We start from the raw sequence: 18,976 nt of genomic DNA, 5'->3' as shown, positions 1-18,976 counted from the left end.
CAGTTTATTTATTTGGTGGTGGGAGGGTTGGGGAAACAAGAAAATCCTTTACAAAAGAAATCTTACATTGAACCTGAACTATGAAACATATAAATATACAAAAGAACGATTTTTATAAGTGTTTTAGTTATCAAGTAACAATTACTGATAACAATAAGTTTGTGTTCTCACAAGTAAAAATTTAACATGAACAGATATATACAGGAAGGAATTTTTTTTTAAGGCCAGAGCCTTCTTAATCAATGGCAATCTTTCTCATCAATGTCATATGAACAAAAAAGTTCAAATATACGTACAACAGTAGCAGAATAAGTTTAATTCAAGGGCTACATAAGAATAATCTAATAAGAGATTTTTGGGTAGCCATATTTTTAAATTATAATTTTAAAATAATTTAAAATGTACATAAAAATTTAATCCAACTCAAGCATTTCTGAACACTGAAGCATCTTAGGACTCCATAAAAAGCAGCTAGAAAGCCACCACATAACTGTTTGCTGTCATAAATCCACTGCTTAATCCATGCTTAGGTCATTTAAGATAAAATTAAGTAAAAAACTGCTTTTGACAATCAAAAATATATACATAAGAAACCTGATTAACCAAAGCAGAATATAAGTACTAACTCCCAGTCAAAGCAATTCCATTCTGTTGGTTGAACCACATAAAACTGCTATGAACTGAGAATTTTGACTATAATAAAGGGTTCATATAGTTTAAGCTAATATTTCCAATTTTATTTTCCCCACTTCAGTTATAAAACCATCAAAAAGTTTTCAAAGTAAATGATTATATAAGCAGAGTGGAAAAGTGCAATAACCAACAAGGATATATCACTGGATCTACCTAAACATATCAAGATTTTTGAATGTTAAGTCCTGTAACTCATAGTGAAGTTTATTCACTTCAGTAGCACTAACTGCTCAATACTCAAAGTACATTGTAATATGCCACCTTTTATTTATCAGAAGATGAGCAGACTGACAGTCACTTACCTTTCTTAATGCAGTTTGGCACTCCACTTTGAAATTTACCTAGTTTCATCACTGGAACTTCTTCAAATCAAGTGTATTACACTTCAAAACTCATTAACTTTTCCAAAGTAAATAGAAGCATTTCCTTTTTTCTTAAAAATTTTATTGAATTATTTCATTAATAACAGAGCAAGTTAGGAGTTACAGATTTGAGGATACTTTTGTTTGTTCACTTGTCTCCCTATATGGCTTACCTCTCAATTCTTTTTACTGGCCTAAGGTTACCAAATTAGGTATATTCAATATTTTAAGAAGTCTCTTTCTTCTGGAAGGCACTGAATCAAAATTGTAAAGGCACTTCTAAGAATAAATGTGACTCTCATACAACATACAATCCAATTTTCAGATATTGGGTTAAACCAAATTATTTCATTTGAAGGTGAACCCAGTTCCTTTTGAAGTTCCCCCCCAAATTCAACACATTGCAACAAATTAAGCCACTTAGAGAAAAAGGCTTCATGCCAAATATAAAGGTGACTCTTCCTCCATCATTAATGAAGATTCTAACAGCAAAGAGTAATTCACACTGGGTGTGCATGAGTTTCATCCTTCCATTATGAACTACACCAAACTAAAATTCAAAATGCTATGACTCACTTGGTTATTACTGAACACTTTACTAAGTGAAAACACAAGATAAATTCAGAGAATCACATTTTGAGAGTTAGAGATGAATTTTGCTTAGAGTTATATGCTTTCTACCAAAAAGAAAACCATCTCCTTATTAGAAATAAACTTACATGCTATTTTTAGAATGAAGAATTTAAAATGCTAAACACCTGATATCTTTTAAGAGCACTTACAATGGCACCCTTAAAAAGCTACAAATGTTGCCAAGTCATGTTATAACTGGCTCTAACAATCCTATTTCCATCTAAAGTTATTTCATGCTACTGCATGAATCAATACTAAATACCTTGGAGTTACTAAAAACTGGAACATTAGCAGAAGTATGCACAGCCATTATAAAATATGAAAATGGTGAATATCCATTTTCTATATACCTCTTTCTTTTAATAATGGCTAGAAATGAGGATTATTCTTTCCAGGTAAATAGAAAGAGCTTCTTAAAAGCTAAGAGAAAGATATAAAGATGTTTCAAATGCTAGCACAGTGTAAGGGATCCATAGCCATGGTTCTCTCAAAAGAAAAATCAAATAGATTTTGAAGCCTAACATCACCTCCAAACATTTCATTAGCATACCACTGCCAGAGCCATTAAAAAAAATCCAAGTCAAGATAGCTTTTTCCTTATTCAGTAAATAAATAAATAAATAAATAAATAGCTGTTATTTTTAACCAGACTTAAGTTTAATCAAATGTTTCTCAAACAACACTTTCCTCATGTTAAAGACATAACTGATGACTTTTAAAGTTAGGAAATAACCATCATCATCATTTTTTAAAAGAAGCTAAGTTCACACGACACCTGGTCCTGAAGTGAAAGAGTTAACATTCAACTAAGCTGATCTGCACTTCTGATCCATTACATTTCTCACAAGCCGCTCTACAATGAGCTGAGCAAGTATCAACTGTAATTTGATCCCAGAGTTTATGGAAAAAAATAACTGCACATACTCAACATGCACATTTAATAAAAATCTGTTTCAAGAGAAACATATCCAATAACCACAGTTTAAGGCATATTCAACTGTTCGATTAACTTCAAATCTGCAATCCCTTTGCTTTTTTTATGCTCTCAAATGAAATAGGAAAAAAAAAAAAAAAGCAGCAGCAGCCCTGCTGCAGGGAAAAGAGGCTTGAAAAACAACTTTGATTGGCACTTGGCCTGACCCACAGAGGAAGAAAAACAGTTTTTGGACAAAGAGCGCAAATATTTGAGCTTGCTTACTTACACGCTTTCTTTCTTTTTCTGATATATAAAGAACAATCCCAATTGAACTGTATTTAGCGAAACTGACTAAAAACGGCGCCGTATTCATCTTGGTCTTTCAGTCCCGACGCATTTGCACAGCTCAGCAATTTTAATTCATTTGTACTGGACACACAGAAGCACCTCAACTAATGTTTCCACTTAATGAAATGCAAAAATAGACTTTGGAGAAGAATAAACTGATTATAATACTATGCAAAGGCGGCTGTGAAAGTCTGATTAAAAGCTTTTCTCGGTCTAAAACGACATCTTTTCACGGCACTCCCCCTCCCCCCCGCCCTTAACGGAGCGATTAAGCCAAGTAAGCTAAACAATACTGGAGAAAACTTTCTATCAGTCACTCTGGGAAGTAATAACATGATTGTGAGTCTGATTTTTCTGGACCATCACAAGGGGGCAAGGAGGTGCTAAGGGGGGATAACCCACGTCCGCCTCAGTCTCCTCCTCCCCCAACCCCAGCCTGAGGAACTGTGAGGTCGAATAGCATTTCCCATGGGCATAAAGTTTAAGCTGCTTTACCAGTTCCTTTCGGGACTGAACTATAGACCCAAGACGATTATCAGAAGAATGTAAAAAAGGGGGTGTTCGGAAAGAGCGCGCAAGGAAGGCAAAAGCAACCGAATAAGCAAAAACAACGCCCGCCAGAGTTAGCAGCAGCAAAGAGGGGGCCGGTTCCTCAAGATCAGCCCAGGCTGCTCTGGTTTCACAGCGACCTCCATCCCCAGCAGCGGGAGAAGGATCGTACCGGTCCCTCCTTCTCTCCGCCCGAAGAGCAGGCCCGGGATGGAAAGGCAGGGAGGTGAGCCGAAAAACAGACCACAGGGACCAAAAAAAAAAAAAAGGAAAAAGATCCCCAACCCCTCTGGACTACCGTCTGTCCCGGTGGAGATAAAAAACAGCAGCAGTGCCAACCCTCCACCCTAACCCACGCCCCCTTCTTCGGTCTCGGCGCAGCAAAGGTGCCCCGGGATCCCTCTGAGCCTCGCCCCAAGAGTGCGCCCCGGGGCCGAGCAGCCCGAGACCCGGCGGGAGGAAGGCCCCTCTCGGGCCGGACCCCAGGCCGAGCCCGTACCTTCCGCAGCACTTTCCGGCAGTTTGTACAGAGCAGGTAGTTGGCGGCGGCCGACGGGCTGCTGCTGCCCCGGTTCATTGTGGCTGCGGGCGCCGAGGGTGAGGGCAGGCTGCGGGCCGGGGCCGGGCTGTCACTGCGGCCGCCCGCGCCGCTGAGGGGCCTGACTGTCCCCCCGCCGCCGGCCGCGCTTCAGCCTCAGCCTCCTCCGGGCGGGATGTCGGGATGGGAAGCGACGGCCCGAGAGCGAGCGGCGCTGCCCGAGGCGACCACTGCGGCGGCTGCCAAAGCGACGGCGGAGACGGCGGCGGCTGCTCCTCACCGGCCCGTTGTTCCACCCGCCCCCATCCTTCAGACCCCCGCCCCCGCCAGGCTAGGATGAGCAGCCGCCACCGCTGCAGCCGCCGCCGCCGCCGCAGCGCCTCAGTGCGGCCCCGCCCCCGCCTCCCCACCGCCTTCACCACCACCGCGCTCCGGTACCGCCCCCTCCCGCCAATCGGACAGCTCCGGCCACGCCCCCGGGGCGCTAGCCCGCAGCCAATGAGCAACTAGAGCCCGGCTGGGAGCTGCGCCGGCCAATCACAGAGGCCGAGGACGCCTTGAATCTCCGGGCAAGTTAAGTTTGTCTCCGAGGCTCCGAACTGAAGGGAGCTGGCGGGTTAGTTAGGTAGTGAAGTGGGAGGGAATATAGTTTGTGCTGCTCCGCCAATAGGAGAAAGAGGGTGTGTTGTATGCAAATTATCCCGGGGAGCCCAGCCCCTTATCTAAGGCAGGCCACGCCCCCTTCCCTAGGTCCCTGCAGAAATGGTGAGGAGGGTGAGAAAAATAACTGGGAGCTAGAGCTCGCTAGCGGGTCTAAGACTGAGCTAAAAATTTCCTGATTTCTTGAGAAAGGTTGGGAAGGGAGGGGGAACTGAAACGTTCATACCATCAGGGCAGCGGTTAGGCTTTCTCTCAGCCACAATCTTAGCTTAGCTGTAAGGAAGACTGCAGTCACGTAGCACTTTGCTTCCAGGGATCTCAAAGAACTTTATGCATCATTTATCGTGACCCTTGTTTTACAAAAGACCAGTTACCTGAGGTTTGGGTGGGGGTTAGGGGATAGATGTTTGAGGTATATTTACACCATTAATCGAGTGAGGGGGAAAAAAGACAAAACCTCTGGTTTAGCGGTTTCCTCCTCGATCTGAAGCCCCTTCTCGCAGTCATCTCAGCAATGAAACTTCCTTTATTTGTCCAGCACGAGAGGGCCAAAGAAACAGGTTTATCCTCTCACCCAAAAGCCCTTTCTGAGACGGCTGGCCAGACACACACAGAGCACAGAGCCCTGCTTGGGAAGGAAGGTTCAGAGAACAAATTGCCTTTTAAAACTGTTGGGCTGGACCTGCCTCTTCCAAAGCTAAAAATGGTGAGTCAGGATTTAGGCGTCCATGCTCTGGGGAGAGAAGGCAGATGTAATTGGGGAAAGCTCTGGCTGGCAGGGTGTTGGGGTACAGGCGAGTTGGGGAGCTAGGTCTCCCAAGGGGGCCAGCAATGCGCGTGCTAGTCGATTGCGGGCTCCCGACGCGAGACACCCCAAAACCTGCTCCCCAGTGAGAACAAAGGCAGGCGCGGAGCGAGAACCTGATTGGTGCCCGGTCCTCACCGGTGTCCTCCGGGCCCCGGAGATAACTTGCTTCACCCACTGGCGCGGAGCTCCGTCTCACTGGAGCCCCAGCTCCCCACCCGGCCTTGGCTGTGACCACACAGGACTGTGCGTTATGACATCACCTGTTTTCGCTCTTTAGAACACGATCAGTATTCTCGGCTTCTCCTTTTTTAAAGGTCTCTAGTGCACAAGGATTTGCGAAGGCCTGCCGTTCACAGAATGAATCTGTGGAGATGATTTAAAAGAACGGTTGCACTGGTTTGCATTTCTGTCTTTTCTTTTTAATTTAAAAGACTACCCTGGTTTCATTAGGGATTCAGTGTGGTGTTGTGATGCAAAATCAGAAAGGTACACTTGGAGGAGCTAGCAAGTTTAGCATATCAAAGCCATTAGACCAAATTGTGTGGTTAAAACTGCCAATCTCCTCATTTTTCAACAGCTGCCTCCTCTCTGTCCTTTTTAGAGACCAACACGCTTAAACGAAGTCTACACAAGGAACAAAGGAAATGGAAATCTGGCAGTGTCAGGTTTAAATAGATTAAAATAGACTGGAAAACACTAAAAAGGTCTAAGTTATGTGACTGGGTAAGCGTGTTGATCCATCTAACGAGTGATACTTAAAGGTTGCTTGATGCTGTATAGACATATATAGCCTAGGGTAACAATGATAAGGGGAAGATGCTTAACATTCAGTTAGAAGAAACTGTAAAGGCAAGAAAATTCAGCAAGGGAGAAATTACCACATGCCTTTCAATACTAAGAAGCAGGGAGAAAGTTAGCAAGGCAGTTTTCCTAAGAACTGAAACACATATGTGTCCCCATTTAGTGGTAAATTTCTTGGGCTGTCTTCCTGGCTGGTTCTGTCTTGTAAAGCAGATTTTATGTGAATACATTTTAAAGGAAAGGAGAAATTGAAGAATGAAGTGAATTTTTGTACAGAGATTGAATTTTCTCAAATAATATTTTAGCTTCAAGTTGTTTTCTATCATATTCTTCTTGTAACATTTCCTTTTACTTAATAGCTAAAATCCTTTCACAATGAAGTCCTTTAAGTTCTTCAATAACTAAAAGAAAAGATGGCCAAGAAAGTCCAACCCTACACAACCATACTCTCTAACAAGGATTGCTACAAGGTTTTAGAGGAATATCTTCATTGATACATGGTCAGATACATGTGTGTGACCAAATGAAGGCTCTCTCCACCAAACTCCTCCAAATTTTTATAACATTCGTTGTCTATAGTGCCGTTTATTTGGCAGTTAACCATGTACTGCATTGTGACATTTCTTATATATATTGGACTGTTATACTATATGTGTTTATGTTCCACCCCTGAAATCTTCAATCTAGTAACTCATTGTCAATACACAACAACCATCCTTGCTTCTAGTCCTTGCTACCCTCAGTCCCATCATACTTGTTTTCTGCTGTCATGGTAATGTTCAGCTTCTGGATCCCTCCTTTCTTTCCATTTCCCACCTGGCCTCTCTTCCTCTCCTAGTCAGCCTGGACATCATAAAGAGAATGTCATTTAGAGAATAAGTGACTTGCAAATCCTGGATCACGCTGTTAGTTAAGAGAGAAGGAAACAAAAGCCAATTCTTTTGATTTCACACAGAACAAGGAGAAACTCCATCCCTTTTGTTGTCTGGTGCTATGTCTAAAACAAGAGAGAACTTTAGAAAAGAAGGGTATGGGTGAAAATCACAACCCATGTTGAGAACTACTTTTTCATTTTTTTATTACATAATTAGGATGATACTTCATTAAACATTTACATCATTTTTTAAAATCATTTTTGCTCGCTTTGAAATATTCTTTTAAAATGTGATTTTTAAAAATAAGTAGCGCATAAAAATCACATGGCTTGGATGCACCATAATTTAGTTAACCATTACATTACTCCACTATTGAACGTGTAGGTTGTTTCCAGTTTTTCATAGTTATAAATAATGCTGTGATAAGCTTCCTCATACGTAAGTTTCTGGCAGTTTCTCTGATTCCTAGATGTGGAATTTCCAGCTGAAAGGATATGAGTATGTTTTTAGGTTCTCGATGCAATTTGCTAAAATATTTTGTGGAAAGGTGTACCCAATTTGCACTCATCTCATAGTGAATAAGAACACGGGGAGAGAATCATTTGAAAGCACAAATCTGATCTGTCATTCTCCTACATAAGTCCTATCAATAGTCCCCTCACCTCTACCTCCAAGGCCCTCCACTTCCGTCTGCCTGGTGATTTTCTTCTCTTGTTGAAAGGTCTCCTGGTAGAGTCAAGCAGTTGTCAAAGTGTCCGTGGTGCCTCTCTCATACCTCTTCTTTAGCATCAGGCTCAGTATTGAAATGATTGGGTTAAATTTTATTTTCTCATTACACTGTAAACCCCTTGAGGGCAAGGATGGAGTTACATTTACTTTGTAGTCTCAACTCAACCCAGAGAGAAGTGCTTAAAAAAATCTTGGAGAAAATAACTCTTACTTTCTTAAACACAGCATATATTCTTCTAGGGTATTTCTTTTGTTTTTTTGTTTGTTTGTTTGTTTTAATTTTTATTTTTTTCGGATGTACATCATATTTCAAATTCTGGATACGTTACATCATGTTCACCACCCGAACACTAATTATAGTGCATCCCCTCACATGTGACCCTAATCACCCCTTTTGCCCTCCCCCCTCCCCCCTTCCCCAATGGTAACCACCAGTCCAATCTCCAATGCTATGTGTTTTTTTTTTTTGTCGTTTTTATCTTCTACTTATGAGTGAGATCATATGGTATTTGACTTTCTCCCTCTGACTTATTTCACTCAGCATGTAGGGTATTTCTTTTGAATCTCTAATAATAGCTGCAAGAGCTTATAAAAGGGCCTCAATAAATATTTGTGAATTGAATGGTTCAAAAAAACTGCTGCTGTGGAAAAGGGAACTAGGGTTCATGTCCCTATCTGTCACTATTCCTTCTCTGACATTGGACATAAGAATTATTATGGCTGGGGCTTGCTGTCTCTTTTCTAAAATGAGGCTTCTTGCCGAAAACCAAGGGTGTGGGGAGGGTTGGGGACAAATATTTATGTTTAGCGTTTTGAAAGAAGGTGCCCTGTTAATAACATTCTGTGACTTTTGGACTTGAAATTGTTTACTTCTCTAGATATTCTCATTCTACTGACCTAAGAACTGGGCCTCTTTATGGTTCCTAAATAAGGATTCAATTGAAAAAATCAATTACTAAAGATATTTTTAAAATTCCATTTCTTGAGACAATAGGTCATTTTCTAACATTTTGCCTCCACAGACTTCTTTTTCTTTCTCTGGGGGCCACCCAAAGCCTTTGGATTGCAGGGTAAGTGCCACATTATTTACAAATTTGCAAATTCTGTAATTTGTTTCGGGCACAAAGGAATTTGCACTTCACACAATTGTAAATTGATTGCTCCCTTTGAGCTGTTAATTAGATTCCTGCTATTTTTTCCTAAGGCTCAAGACCAACCTACTCCAAAGGAGAAATTAGGAGGATCTGATCCCAAAAGGCCACGGCTTTAGTGCCCATTTCCATCCCACCCCCTCAATCCCCCACCTCCACAGGGAAAGTTATTCTTACCAAAGCTCATTTTTTAAAGAACACGTATTCCAACAAGATCCAAATTTCTGTCAGCCTTCTCTTCTAACTTCCCATTTCAGAGTTTCCTGCAGTTTAACCCCATATAAAGCAGACTACAAATGAGAGGCCTACGAATGTGGCGTTTGTTTTTGTTTGTTTGCCCTGCACAATGTTAACCAGCACAGTGCTTTAAAAAAAATTGAATTATTTTAAAATATTTACAATTTAGGAGATTTTTCACCAAAAGTCTAGATTTCTAGTTTCTCATGGAGAAACATATCAGATCTGGTCACACTGGATTCAAGCTGTCACCTGGCAACCATCTATGGGAGCCCAGTACTTGCTATTTGGTTTTGGACATGGCAACCCAAATTTACCAAAATCTCTGTCACTCCCTGAGCATTACATTTTGCCACTTTATTTATATATCTTCTTGACATTTGTAGGGATTTGCCACCTCTGTAAATTCTCTACAGCATCTAAATTAGTGATCTGCTGACTATCACTCTTTATCATAGAATATGAATTAAAAATAAACTTGCCATCTCTTGGCTACAACAAAAGTTGAAGAGAGAGGTCAGGTGCAAGAAATATCATGATGTGTAGCTAGTACCCTGACACCTATATGTGTGTGTATGTGTGTACACAATGGAACATATATGTGTATCCCACAATAGAGAGGACAGTTGTCTGAAAAGGGACTACTATGTCCTTGATGCTGCTAACCGACTCCTTATTCTAACTCTGCCCACATCCCCATTCTTATTGTGGCTTCAGGAGAAAGGGACCACAAAGAATGTGGCAACAGTGAAAGAGCATCGAGGGTGTTTTCTTTGTTGGGCATTATCACTTTGGAGGCTAGGAGCTCTGGCTCTGGAGTCAGACATGGATTCGAGTACTGACTTTGCCCCTCACTAGATATATGACCAAGTTATCCAATATCTCTACACTTCAGTCTCCTCGTCTGTAAGATGGAGTAATAATGCTACCCATCTGAAAGGATGATTGTAAGATCGAATGAGATAGTGCACTATAGTGCTCAACAAAGTGACGAGACCATTGTAAACCTTCAAAAAATGTTTGCTGCTAGCTCCCACAATACAAAGGATGTTATATTCTTCACATTCTGTGTGACCTTAGTCTAGTTACTTAAACTTTCTATGTCTCAATGGTTGTCATCTGAAAAATGAGAATATTAAAATAATATTAGCTTAGTCAGAGAACTGTTTTGAGGATTAAAAGAATTACATGTAAAGCACTTCAAAATGCCATATAAGTGTTTTCTATTATTATATACTGCAGTCAGGAGATTTTTTAAAATTTGCTTCTTTTTATTTTTCAGTGAGGATCTTTGATTTTTGAGGTACTTCTCAAAAGTCAGATAATGTGGGACAGTCGAAATAGCAATGGACCGAAAGTCAAGAGACCTAGGGTTTAGTTCTGTACTGCTGTGATCTATGAGATGTTGGGCCTCAGTTTCCTCATTTGTTAAATGTGGAAGGGTGATTAAGTAAGCTCAGGGCCAGATCCAGGTTTTAGGGGGAGTGAAGCTTATATATTGTGGGGACCTTTAAGAAAAAAATATAAAATTATGGATGCAAAATTAGTTATGAAAGCAAATACTTATTTAAAATCAGCAACAAAATCACAATAAATTTTAAAAAGATTGAAAATACCATAAACATCACAAAATCCAAATAAATAAATTTTTTAAAATTATCTGATACAACCCTATCTTACTTTTATTCATCTCATTTTTTGGGCTGTATCCTCTGATTTCCTCTTCATATGGCAATGATTTTTGCGATATTATCTTCTATGGAGAGAGTGAAAAGATAGTTTGATCCTCCCGGTAGCATACATTTCCAGTGCTAAGTGCCCTAAGACATATATGCATACATCTTTGTGACATGATACTGGTGAATTGGCTTGGCAAGTGTGGAAATATTCCTAGAACCCCTTCTTACTTTGGGATAACTCGAAACAACAACCACACACTGAAATGATTGTGATCTACAGATATATATAACCCACTAAACCCAAGCTAAAGATATCTCCCTCTCAACTTCCCCTTAGCCAGATCAACAAAAATACCTATAGTTTCCCCAGTTCCTCCAGCATGAGAGAGAATTTGAAAGAGGTAAACTGGAGTGCAAAGAGACTGTGGTTGTTAACAATAATGGTTAAAATAGCTTACTTTTGAAATTTAATTAAAAATATGACCATGTGAACATATGGCTCAGAACTCTCCCAGGGCCTTGGAAGGGGCCAATGCTAGTGATGGACACTAAAATTAAAACTTCGTTAAGTTTGTGGTTAATCCATGTCTGAATAAAGAATTACAAAGAACTTTCAGGCTCTAAAATTCTGTGAATTTGTTTTGTCTTAGTATTTCCATGAGAATCTAGTGTAAGCAGGATATAGGAGAAGTAGAATTTCTTCAAGTGGGCAGACAGAAAGTAAAAGCAGCTCTATTCTCAAAAATCCCCAGAGTTGTGTTGGTTTTCCTTTGTTTCCTCAGAGATTATTTCTCCTGTTAGTCTGTTTGTCTCTTTGATAATCCAAATTCACTGTCCCAAATTCTCAATATCCTACTTTCAGAGATGAGGGAACTGAGATGGAGAAATATTTTGTATATTTCAAAGAAAGATCATTGTGAAATCTACTGGCTGTCTGGATGTTGAAAAGGAAAGCAGATGAATAAAATAGAACATTCACACAAGAGTCAGAGGTTTGGGAGTAGGATGTAGTTAATGGGAGTACAGAGGAGTTATAACATGTAGATTCAGAAGTCTTAGATGCAATTATATTCTTTTGTGAGAGGTTTACAGGAAATCTCTCACAAAATCTGTCAGTAGGACTGAGGTGAGATTGAAGGAGCCCTTAGGCAGGAACAATCTACACTTCAATTTTCAGACCCCCTGAATGTCACTATGGTATATACAGAATTTAGCATATTCAGGGGTGAGTCTTCATCATCTGAGTATTTCAAGTATTTGTAACCTAAGAGGTGCTCAAGAAGCTTGTTGGGAAAAATGATTGGATGTATTAGAGTTTGTTAACTAGAAAGCAACTGAACATGTTACTTTTACCAACAAAAGTTCCCAAATTGTCTTAAAATTGTAAAAAGATTTTCGTGCAAAAGCAAAATTTGCCTTGTTAGCAAGACAAAACTTTCAGAATTTACTTGAATGAGAACAACAAAGACAGCAATCTCAAAGATAAAATGTTGGCTTGAGATAATGCATTCCTACATGAACTGCAAGTTTGGAATCACAAGAGCCAGTTGGGAGATTCTGGAAGGCTGCAAGTTTGGAAGAGTATGCTTTGAAATATATGCTGTCCACATATTCCTTTATTCACCCATTTATTTATTGGTCCCTTACCAAGCAGGAAGTCCTGGTGACAAAAATAGCAAAGACAAGTTTATAATCTAATACTGAGACTGGGGTATGATCTCTGCATCGTAATAGAAGATAAATAGAAAATGGAGAATAGAGAGTGAAAAAGAGTATTAGCAAAGAGCTCAGAAAGATCTTTTGAGCATTTATGTCTGCAACCGGATGCCTCTTAGTGGTAGTGATGGAGGCATGGAACAGTATTGTTCCTCTGTCTTAATGCAATTTACACTGTCAACAGGAAAATGGGGTTAACTCTCATAAATATTAGAGAACAAAACAGAACAGCACATGATGAAATCACCTACTAATTCCATATTCATTACTTAAGTCATTCTTGCATTCATTCACTCAGCATATGTTTGTGGAGTGCTTACTGTGTGCCAGGCACTTGGCTAATCACGGAGATAAAGTGATGAACGTGAGTATCAGGGTCTTACAGAACTTATAACCTAGCAGAGAAGATGGACTTTAAACAAATACTGCCAATATATAATGAGTGTTATGGGAGGAAAACACAGGAAGGGAACACACAGTAGGGGAATCTGCTCTAGGCCTCTGTGAGGAAGTAAAATGTAAAGCCAAGTAGTGGGCTGTCCCTTGGTTTCCAACAGTGACTCCCATGTATTCCATCCAGTAAGTCCTTTCCATTTCCAACTCTCATCTTAATGTTTCAATTCCCCCTTTTAATACAGCTCATGCTCTAGTTATGAAACTTCTATGAATCCTGGCTTTTTATATTACAATAGACAAACTTTCATGCTGGGAGCAATTCCTCCTTTCTTTTCTAAGAGGCACTATCCCTATTAAAAATTCACCAGAATTTAACCTCCTTTTCCTGATTAAAGAATATCACTTAACATCTTTATTTCACACTTAACATCTCACATTTAATGCACCATTGTGCTGCGTTCCACTTGTGTATGTGTAAGTTATATATATGTATGTAGTACCATTTCTAATATGTACATCTATATTATTTCTCTTAATACTGTAAAGTATTTGAAGATAACCCTCATATCTCTAATCTATATTCTCTAATCCTCATAACACCCATGGTAATGATCTTATAATCATAATAGATATAGTAATAGAAGCAATCACTACCATTTACTGAGTGCCTTCTATGTGCCAGTCGTTTTGCAATAATCTACATATGTTGTCTTGCCTACTATGTACAAAACCCCCATGAAGTAGTTACAATTATCTCCATTTTACAAATTAGTTATAGGGATTAAAGGTTTGGTTGAAGTCACAGTTATTATAAGACAGAGCTATGATTTGAACCCAGATTTGCTTGATGCCAGTATTTATAGTGTTATGCAATCCTGCGTTGGCCTTATACAATCAGTCATTATTATAACTATTCTTTGAACTAATTCTCTGTATTAGGTTACCAAACTGTGAGATTCACTGACTTAGATCTCCCAAGCATTCATCAACTGTAGTTTGGGTACTTATTGTACTTTGGATTCCTATTGAAATAAATGCTATGGGAGCCAGCAAGGAAGTATCAATTATTCCCTATTCTAATATTTTATTGCCCACTAGGATGTTACTCTAAAATAAAACAATTGAGGGATCCTGGGATTCAAAAAACATTTTTGTTGGCACTCTTAAATTGAAATTCCAAATGTTTTGATATATAAGTCTGAAGATTCCTAGGCACTTGGCTAGTCATGAAGCTAAAGTGATGGATGTAATAGCACTAAAGTTGGTAAAGGTGAGGGAAAGAGAAGGGGAAAGAAAGTGCTGTTGCTATTCTCACATGCTGTATCAAGGATAGTCCAGGTCTACTGTGGTTAGTTGAGATTAACTCCTTTAAGAAAGAAGATGAACAAATTGATTTCCACATAATCTGCCAACAAACTAGAGATATTTATCTCAACCTGTCACATCCATATCCTCCTCTAAGGAAATCTTTCTACTTGTGGCCTCATTCTAAATAGTCATGCTCTATACTACATATTTGCTCCTTGTCTTAGATGAGTGGACCAAGGGGTAGATACTTGACTCAAAGACAGCCATTCTCTGACCTGGCTAGCCATCTATATGGACTAGTTTAAAATCACAATCTGGGCCAATAAGATGCCTTTCTTGGAAATTTGGCAATGGGAAACTAAGATACTAAGCCAATTGGCAGCAAAGTCTGATTGTGAGAGGATACCATAAACCATATGCAAGCTAAAACTATGAAGAAACAGAACAGAGAGAGATTAAAGGCCGAGAAAGCTGGTTAGAAAGGAAGATGGGAGCAGTAACAGAAAGAAAAACACTAAGACCCTGGAATTTCGAGTTGCCTTCAATCCTGGTGTGTTTCCAGTTCTAGTCCCTGCTGTGCATCCTTGTAACAATTCCCTTCCCCTGTCTAATTCCCTCCCACCACTAATTTTGTGAAGTAACTTGAGTACGCCTCTGTTTCTTTCAACCAAGAGAGACTGCCTGAAACAATCTTCCTTCATTTCCATGTCAGGCACTTACAAATATGAAATATTACTCTTAGTTCTCATTAGTAAATGGATGTGAAACAGACATTCCAAAAGAAAGAACTAGAACTCACTGGGCCAGAAAACCCCATTTTAGTTTCTGCACATAAAAAATTCTTACAGCCTACGTTTTATTAAGAAAGTCTGCTTTGCAAAAACCTCAAACTTTTTAGAAATTTTTTGTGTTCCTAGTTGGAGAATAGAGATCAGTAATCTATTACTCTAACCTCTTCTCCTCTCCAAGTTTAATGTCAAAGTGGTTCTAACATGTCTACGCTAGCAACTGCCCGTGAAGAAAACCTTGAGAGACAAAAGGAGTTCCTCCTGGGGCCAGCCCAGTGGCGCAGCGGTTAAGTGTACACGTTCTGCTTCTCGGTGGTGAGGGGTTTGCCGGTTCGGATCCTGGGTGTGGACATGGCACCGCTTGGCAAAAGCCATGCTGTGGTAGGCGTCCCACATAGAAAGTAGAGGAAGATGGGCATGGATGTTAGCTCAGGGCCAGGCTTCCTCAGGAAAAAAAAAAAAAAGACATTCCTCCTTTCCACTCTTTAGCCTTCATTCAGACTTAATACCTGCTAGCTCAGTTTAATGATTTTCTAGGGTTTTTGAACCAAAAAGATTTTTTTTAAAGTAAAAACAAACAGAAATCAAAGTTAAATTTCCTTATAAGTTTCTAAGAACTAAGTAGTGGGAAAAAAATAAAGTGAATGAGGACGCCTTTGTTATCAGTTTTCAGGGTGAAGATCACCGTGGTGGTCTTTATGGGGTATAAAGGGGACCAGGCATATACTAGGAGGTCATTTTGTTGTGGAAATATAAACACATGTAACTGTTCTAATTTGAATCAGCTTGTTAAATGTGGAATGTACCTAAATAACTGATCTGTTTCTATAGAGCCAATTACCAGCCTTAGAGGAGCTCATCTCACCTAACTGTAATAGATCTGGACTTATCTTGGTTTCCATTCCAGTGCATCTATGACTAGTCTCTGCAGAAGCCAGTGTCCCTTTTTCCTTTTCTAAGTCTGTCTTTCTCTCTTTTGTTTATACTGGGCTCATTCTGAGCTCAGCACCCCTTGAACCTGTCCTCTACCTCATAGATAAAATAGTTCTCAGGATTTGCTAAGCTTTTAGAAAATAAAGAAGTATCCTTTTACCAAGGAGGATCGTCTCTGCAAGTGTGCCTTGCCACATCTTTGAAAACTTTATGGATGGGAAAGGAAAGAAAATGATGTCTCACTCTGGGCAATACGAGAAGGGTTGTGGTTGGGTTGGACTTGCTGCTGGTGAGATAACTCTACTGTTATTTCTGTACATGTAGGACCTGTCAGTTAGCATTTTCATTTCTCTGAGAAGACATGAACATCTAGAGATTCACATGTCTACGGGGCACTAGAATGTTGAAGAATGGAAGCAAATGGAAACATTCACAGACTATACAAGTGACCTGAGATGTATTGCCTAAGAGCTCTGTTAAGGGTGAAACTGAAAACTTTTCTTTCTCTATCTCTATATTGTATCCTCTGGTCACTGTTCAAAAACTGTTCAAATTCCATTGTTTAGTACTTACTTTTTAGGGTTTTTTGAGGACTAAGCGAAAAAATATATGTGAAGTGCTTAGAACAGTGTCCTTCCTATGATGAGCACTCAGTAAATGTTAGCTGTTATTATTTTTAAAAGGTTTCGTACAACAATGATATGTTTTTTCAATAGCAATCGAAGTTTACTTGAATTCTAGTGTTTTGGGTTTCCTGATGCCATTTGCTGCTGTTTGTTTGAATTAAAACGGCCTCCAGCACTTGACAACATGCAGCATTTATCATTACGCATCTTTATTGCACTTGTGTCTGCAAAGTACATCTTTGTCTTCTGACAGTTAGTCTATCCAATCACATTCTAAGATAGAGAACCCTGTGTCAGAGACACTGCTGAAAAACGAAGAACCAAAGTGCTTGGAGAAATTAAATAATGATGTATCCCTCATTCTAACCTCTCTGTAGAGGAAAAAAGACGATTTTCTTTAGAACTAGGACTTGCACAGTTTTCTAGGTGAGTGTGTGCACACCCACATATATGTATATATACCTTTGTGTGTCCTGCTCTTAACAAATTCTTTTTTCTAAGGTAGAGTTAGCGAGTCGTAATCATTCTTTAAGCTCTTAACTGAAGAGGTACAGTTTGCTAGTTAATGAAAAGGAAATATTATTCCCACGTAAGAGATGGAATTCTGAGACAGAGTCCCTTGGAATATTTCAAGAGCTTTGCCTGCTAGTCAATGGCTGATGATTCCCAATTTAACTCTGCAGGAGGCAACTACCTTTCATGATAGGAAAAAATCATGAAAGATAATATACCTGATGTATTCTGTATGACTCAAGCAAGCACCTAACTATACTATAAATAGGTCTGTTTTTTAAAATATAGGTCTGGGCTGAGAGGGTCTTCTGGACGGTATAATGAGCAGCATATATAAAGCATGGACCAAGCCACAGCTTCTGTCATCTTTGCCTTTTACAATTGCCCTCTGTTTATAGAAGCCTATTTATGAGTCTGCCTTGGTCATCAGGCAAAATGCCTTATTTATTTCCTAGTTGTTTACAAAACCAAAAATGCAGGCTACAGGATATTTATACTGTTGTCTATCAAAGCATTCATTGGGAGAAGAGATAAGCAATTCTTCTGCCAAAACTATTGTGGCTTGCAAATTATGAGCGCACATGAAAAAGGTCACTGCGTTACCAGGTCATAAGAAATGAATTTGTTCTCTTGAGCAAATGATGCAACTCGTTTAGGTTGATTTCACCTTCTTCAGATGTCATGAACATAACTTTTGCTTTTTCACTATAGTTCTTAGCCCTTTCAAAGAACTAAGGAGTACATTTTGCCAAACAAGGATAAGGTTCTAGATGTGGAGGGGAACAAGGAGGGGCAACATTTTTCTGGGTAGAAAAAGCAAAGAAGGGAAGGCAGATGCTTGGGTGTGTTGGTGCCATAGTTTCTGCAGGCCTGGTGGTGCCCAAAGGAGTTTCAGAATGAAGACCAGCAGTCTGATCCTCCAGATGGGACAACAGCCTGGAGTGAGTAGAGGCTCTAGCCCCAATCTGCCAGCTCCTGAGCCAGTTCAGCACCACCTCAACTCTGTTCTCTTTGCCCTTTCTCTTCAGTGCTTCAACAACATCATTCTACCCGGATTCCAGAGTGAGATCAGGTGAGTTCCTCAGAGCCCACAGATCCCAGTGACATGTTAGCTACACTGACTTTGTATCACAACCCTTCTGGGGCTCCAGAAGCAGATTCAACAAGACTACATGATTTCAAAGCCTTTTAATGTCTCTTGCCTTTGGCTCTGTCACTTATCTGACCTATTTTCAATTTTTCATGTTCCAGTCTCCCATCTCTTTTATTAATCTGCTTCTTTTCTACATCATCAGCCCTACTCCCTACTCCCTTCTAACTATAGCAAACTGCTAAACCCCAGTTCTTTTGCTCTCTTGCTCATATTCTCCTCAAAAGTCACCCACAGTATCCTGGAAGCAAAGTAGAAGTGCTTAAAAAGATTTTTGCAGTGCAAGGCCTAGAGATGACTTGGCCTATTTGCTGCTTGATGTTGTTCTTGCTCCTGCCAGGGGGAAGTTATGGATGGGAGTTTGCCCAGACACACTGTGGCTAGTCTGTGTTTAGTGCTGCCCATGCTGAGTCAGCTATGGTTTAAGCAAATGAAGGCAGGTGTCCTTGAGGAATGGTAATGGAGGCGTTGGTGGCATTCACATGGCTGAAAACTTGCAGGTTACCTCTGGTCCTGTCCGTGAACAGAATCTCAACCCCAGTCATATTCTTCCAAAAGAAAAGATGA

At 40.0% G+C, this 18,976-nt stretch overlaps 1 protein-coding gene across 5 annotated transcripts in view; it reads right to left on the bottom strand.

Annotated features, from left to right (window-relative positions):
- SESN3 (sestrin 3) overlaps nt 1-4,459 on the bottom strand; it is a 62,716-nt gene extending 58,257 nt beyond the window's left edge. For 2 of the 5 annotated variants that reach the window (XM_044751965.2, XM_044751964.2), the window contains exon 1: nt 4,001-4,459. In XM_044751965.2, the coding sequence (XP_044607900.1) occupies nt 4,001-4,078 (78 nt within the window). In that variant the 5' untranslated portion in view covers nt 4,079-4,459. The remainder of the gene's footprint in view (nt 1-4,000) is intronic. The other 3 variants (XM_070490418.1, XM_044751966.2, XM_044751970.2) reach the window with 3 other exon arrangements.
- Between the last annotated feature and the right edge of the window lie 14,517 nt (nt 4,460-18,976).

The sequence above is a fragment of the Equus asinus genome, chromosome 20 (genome assembly GCF_041296235.1).
Source record: "Equus asinus isolate D_3611 breed Donkey chromosome 20, EquAss-T2T_v2, whole genome shotgun sequence".
Classification (NCBI taxonomy): domain Eukaryota; kingdom Metazoa; phylum Chordata; class Mammalia; order Perissodactyla; family Equidae; genus Equus; species Equus asinus.
This window is presented reverse-complemented; position numbering and strand designations above follow the sequence as displayed.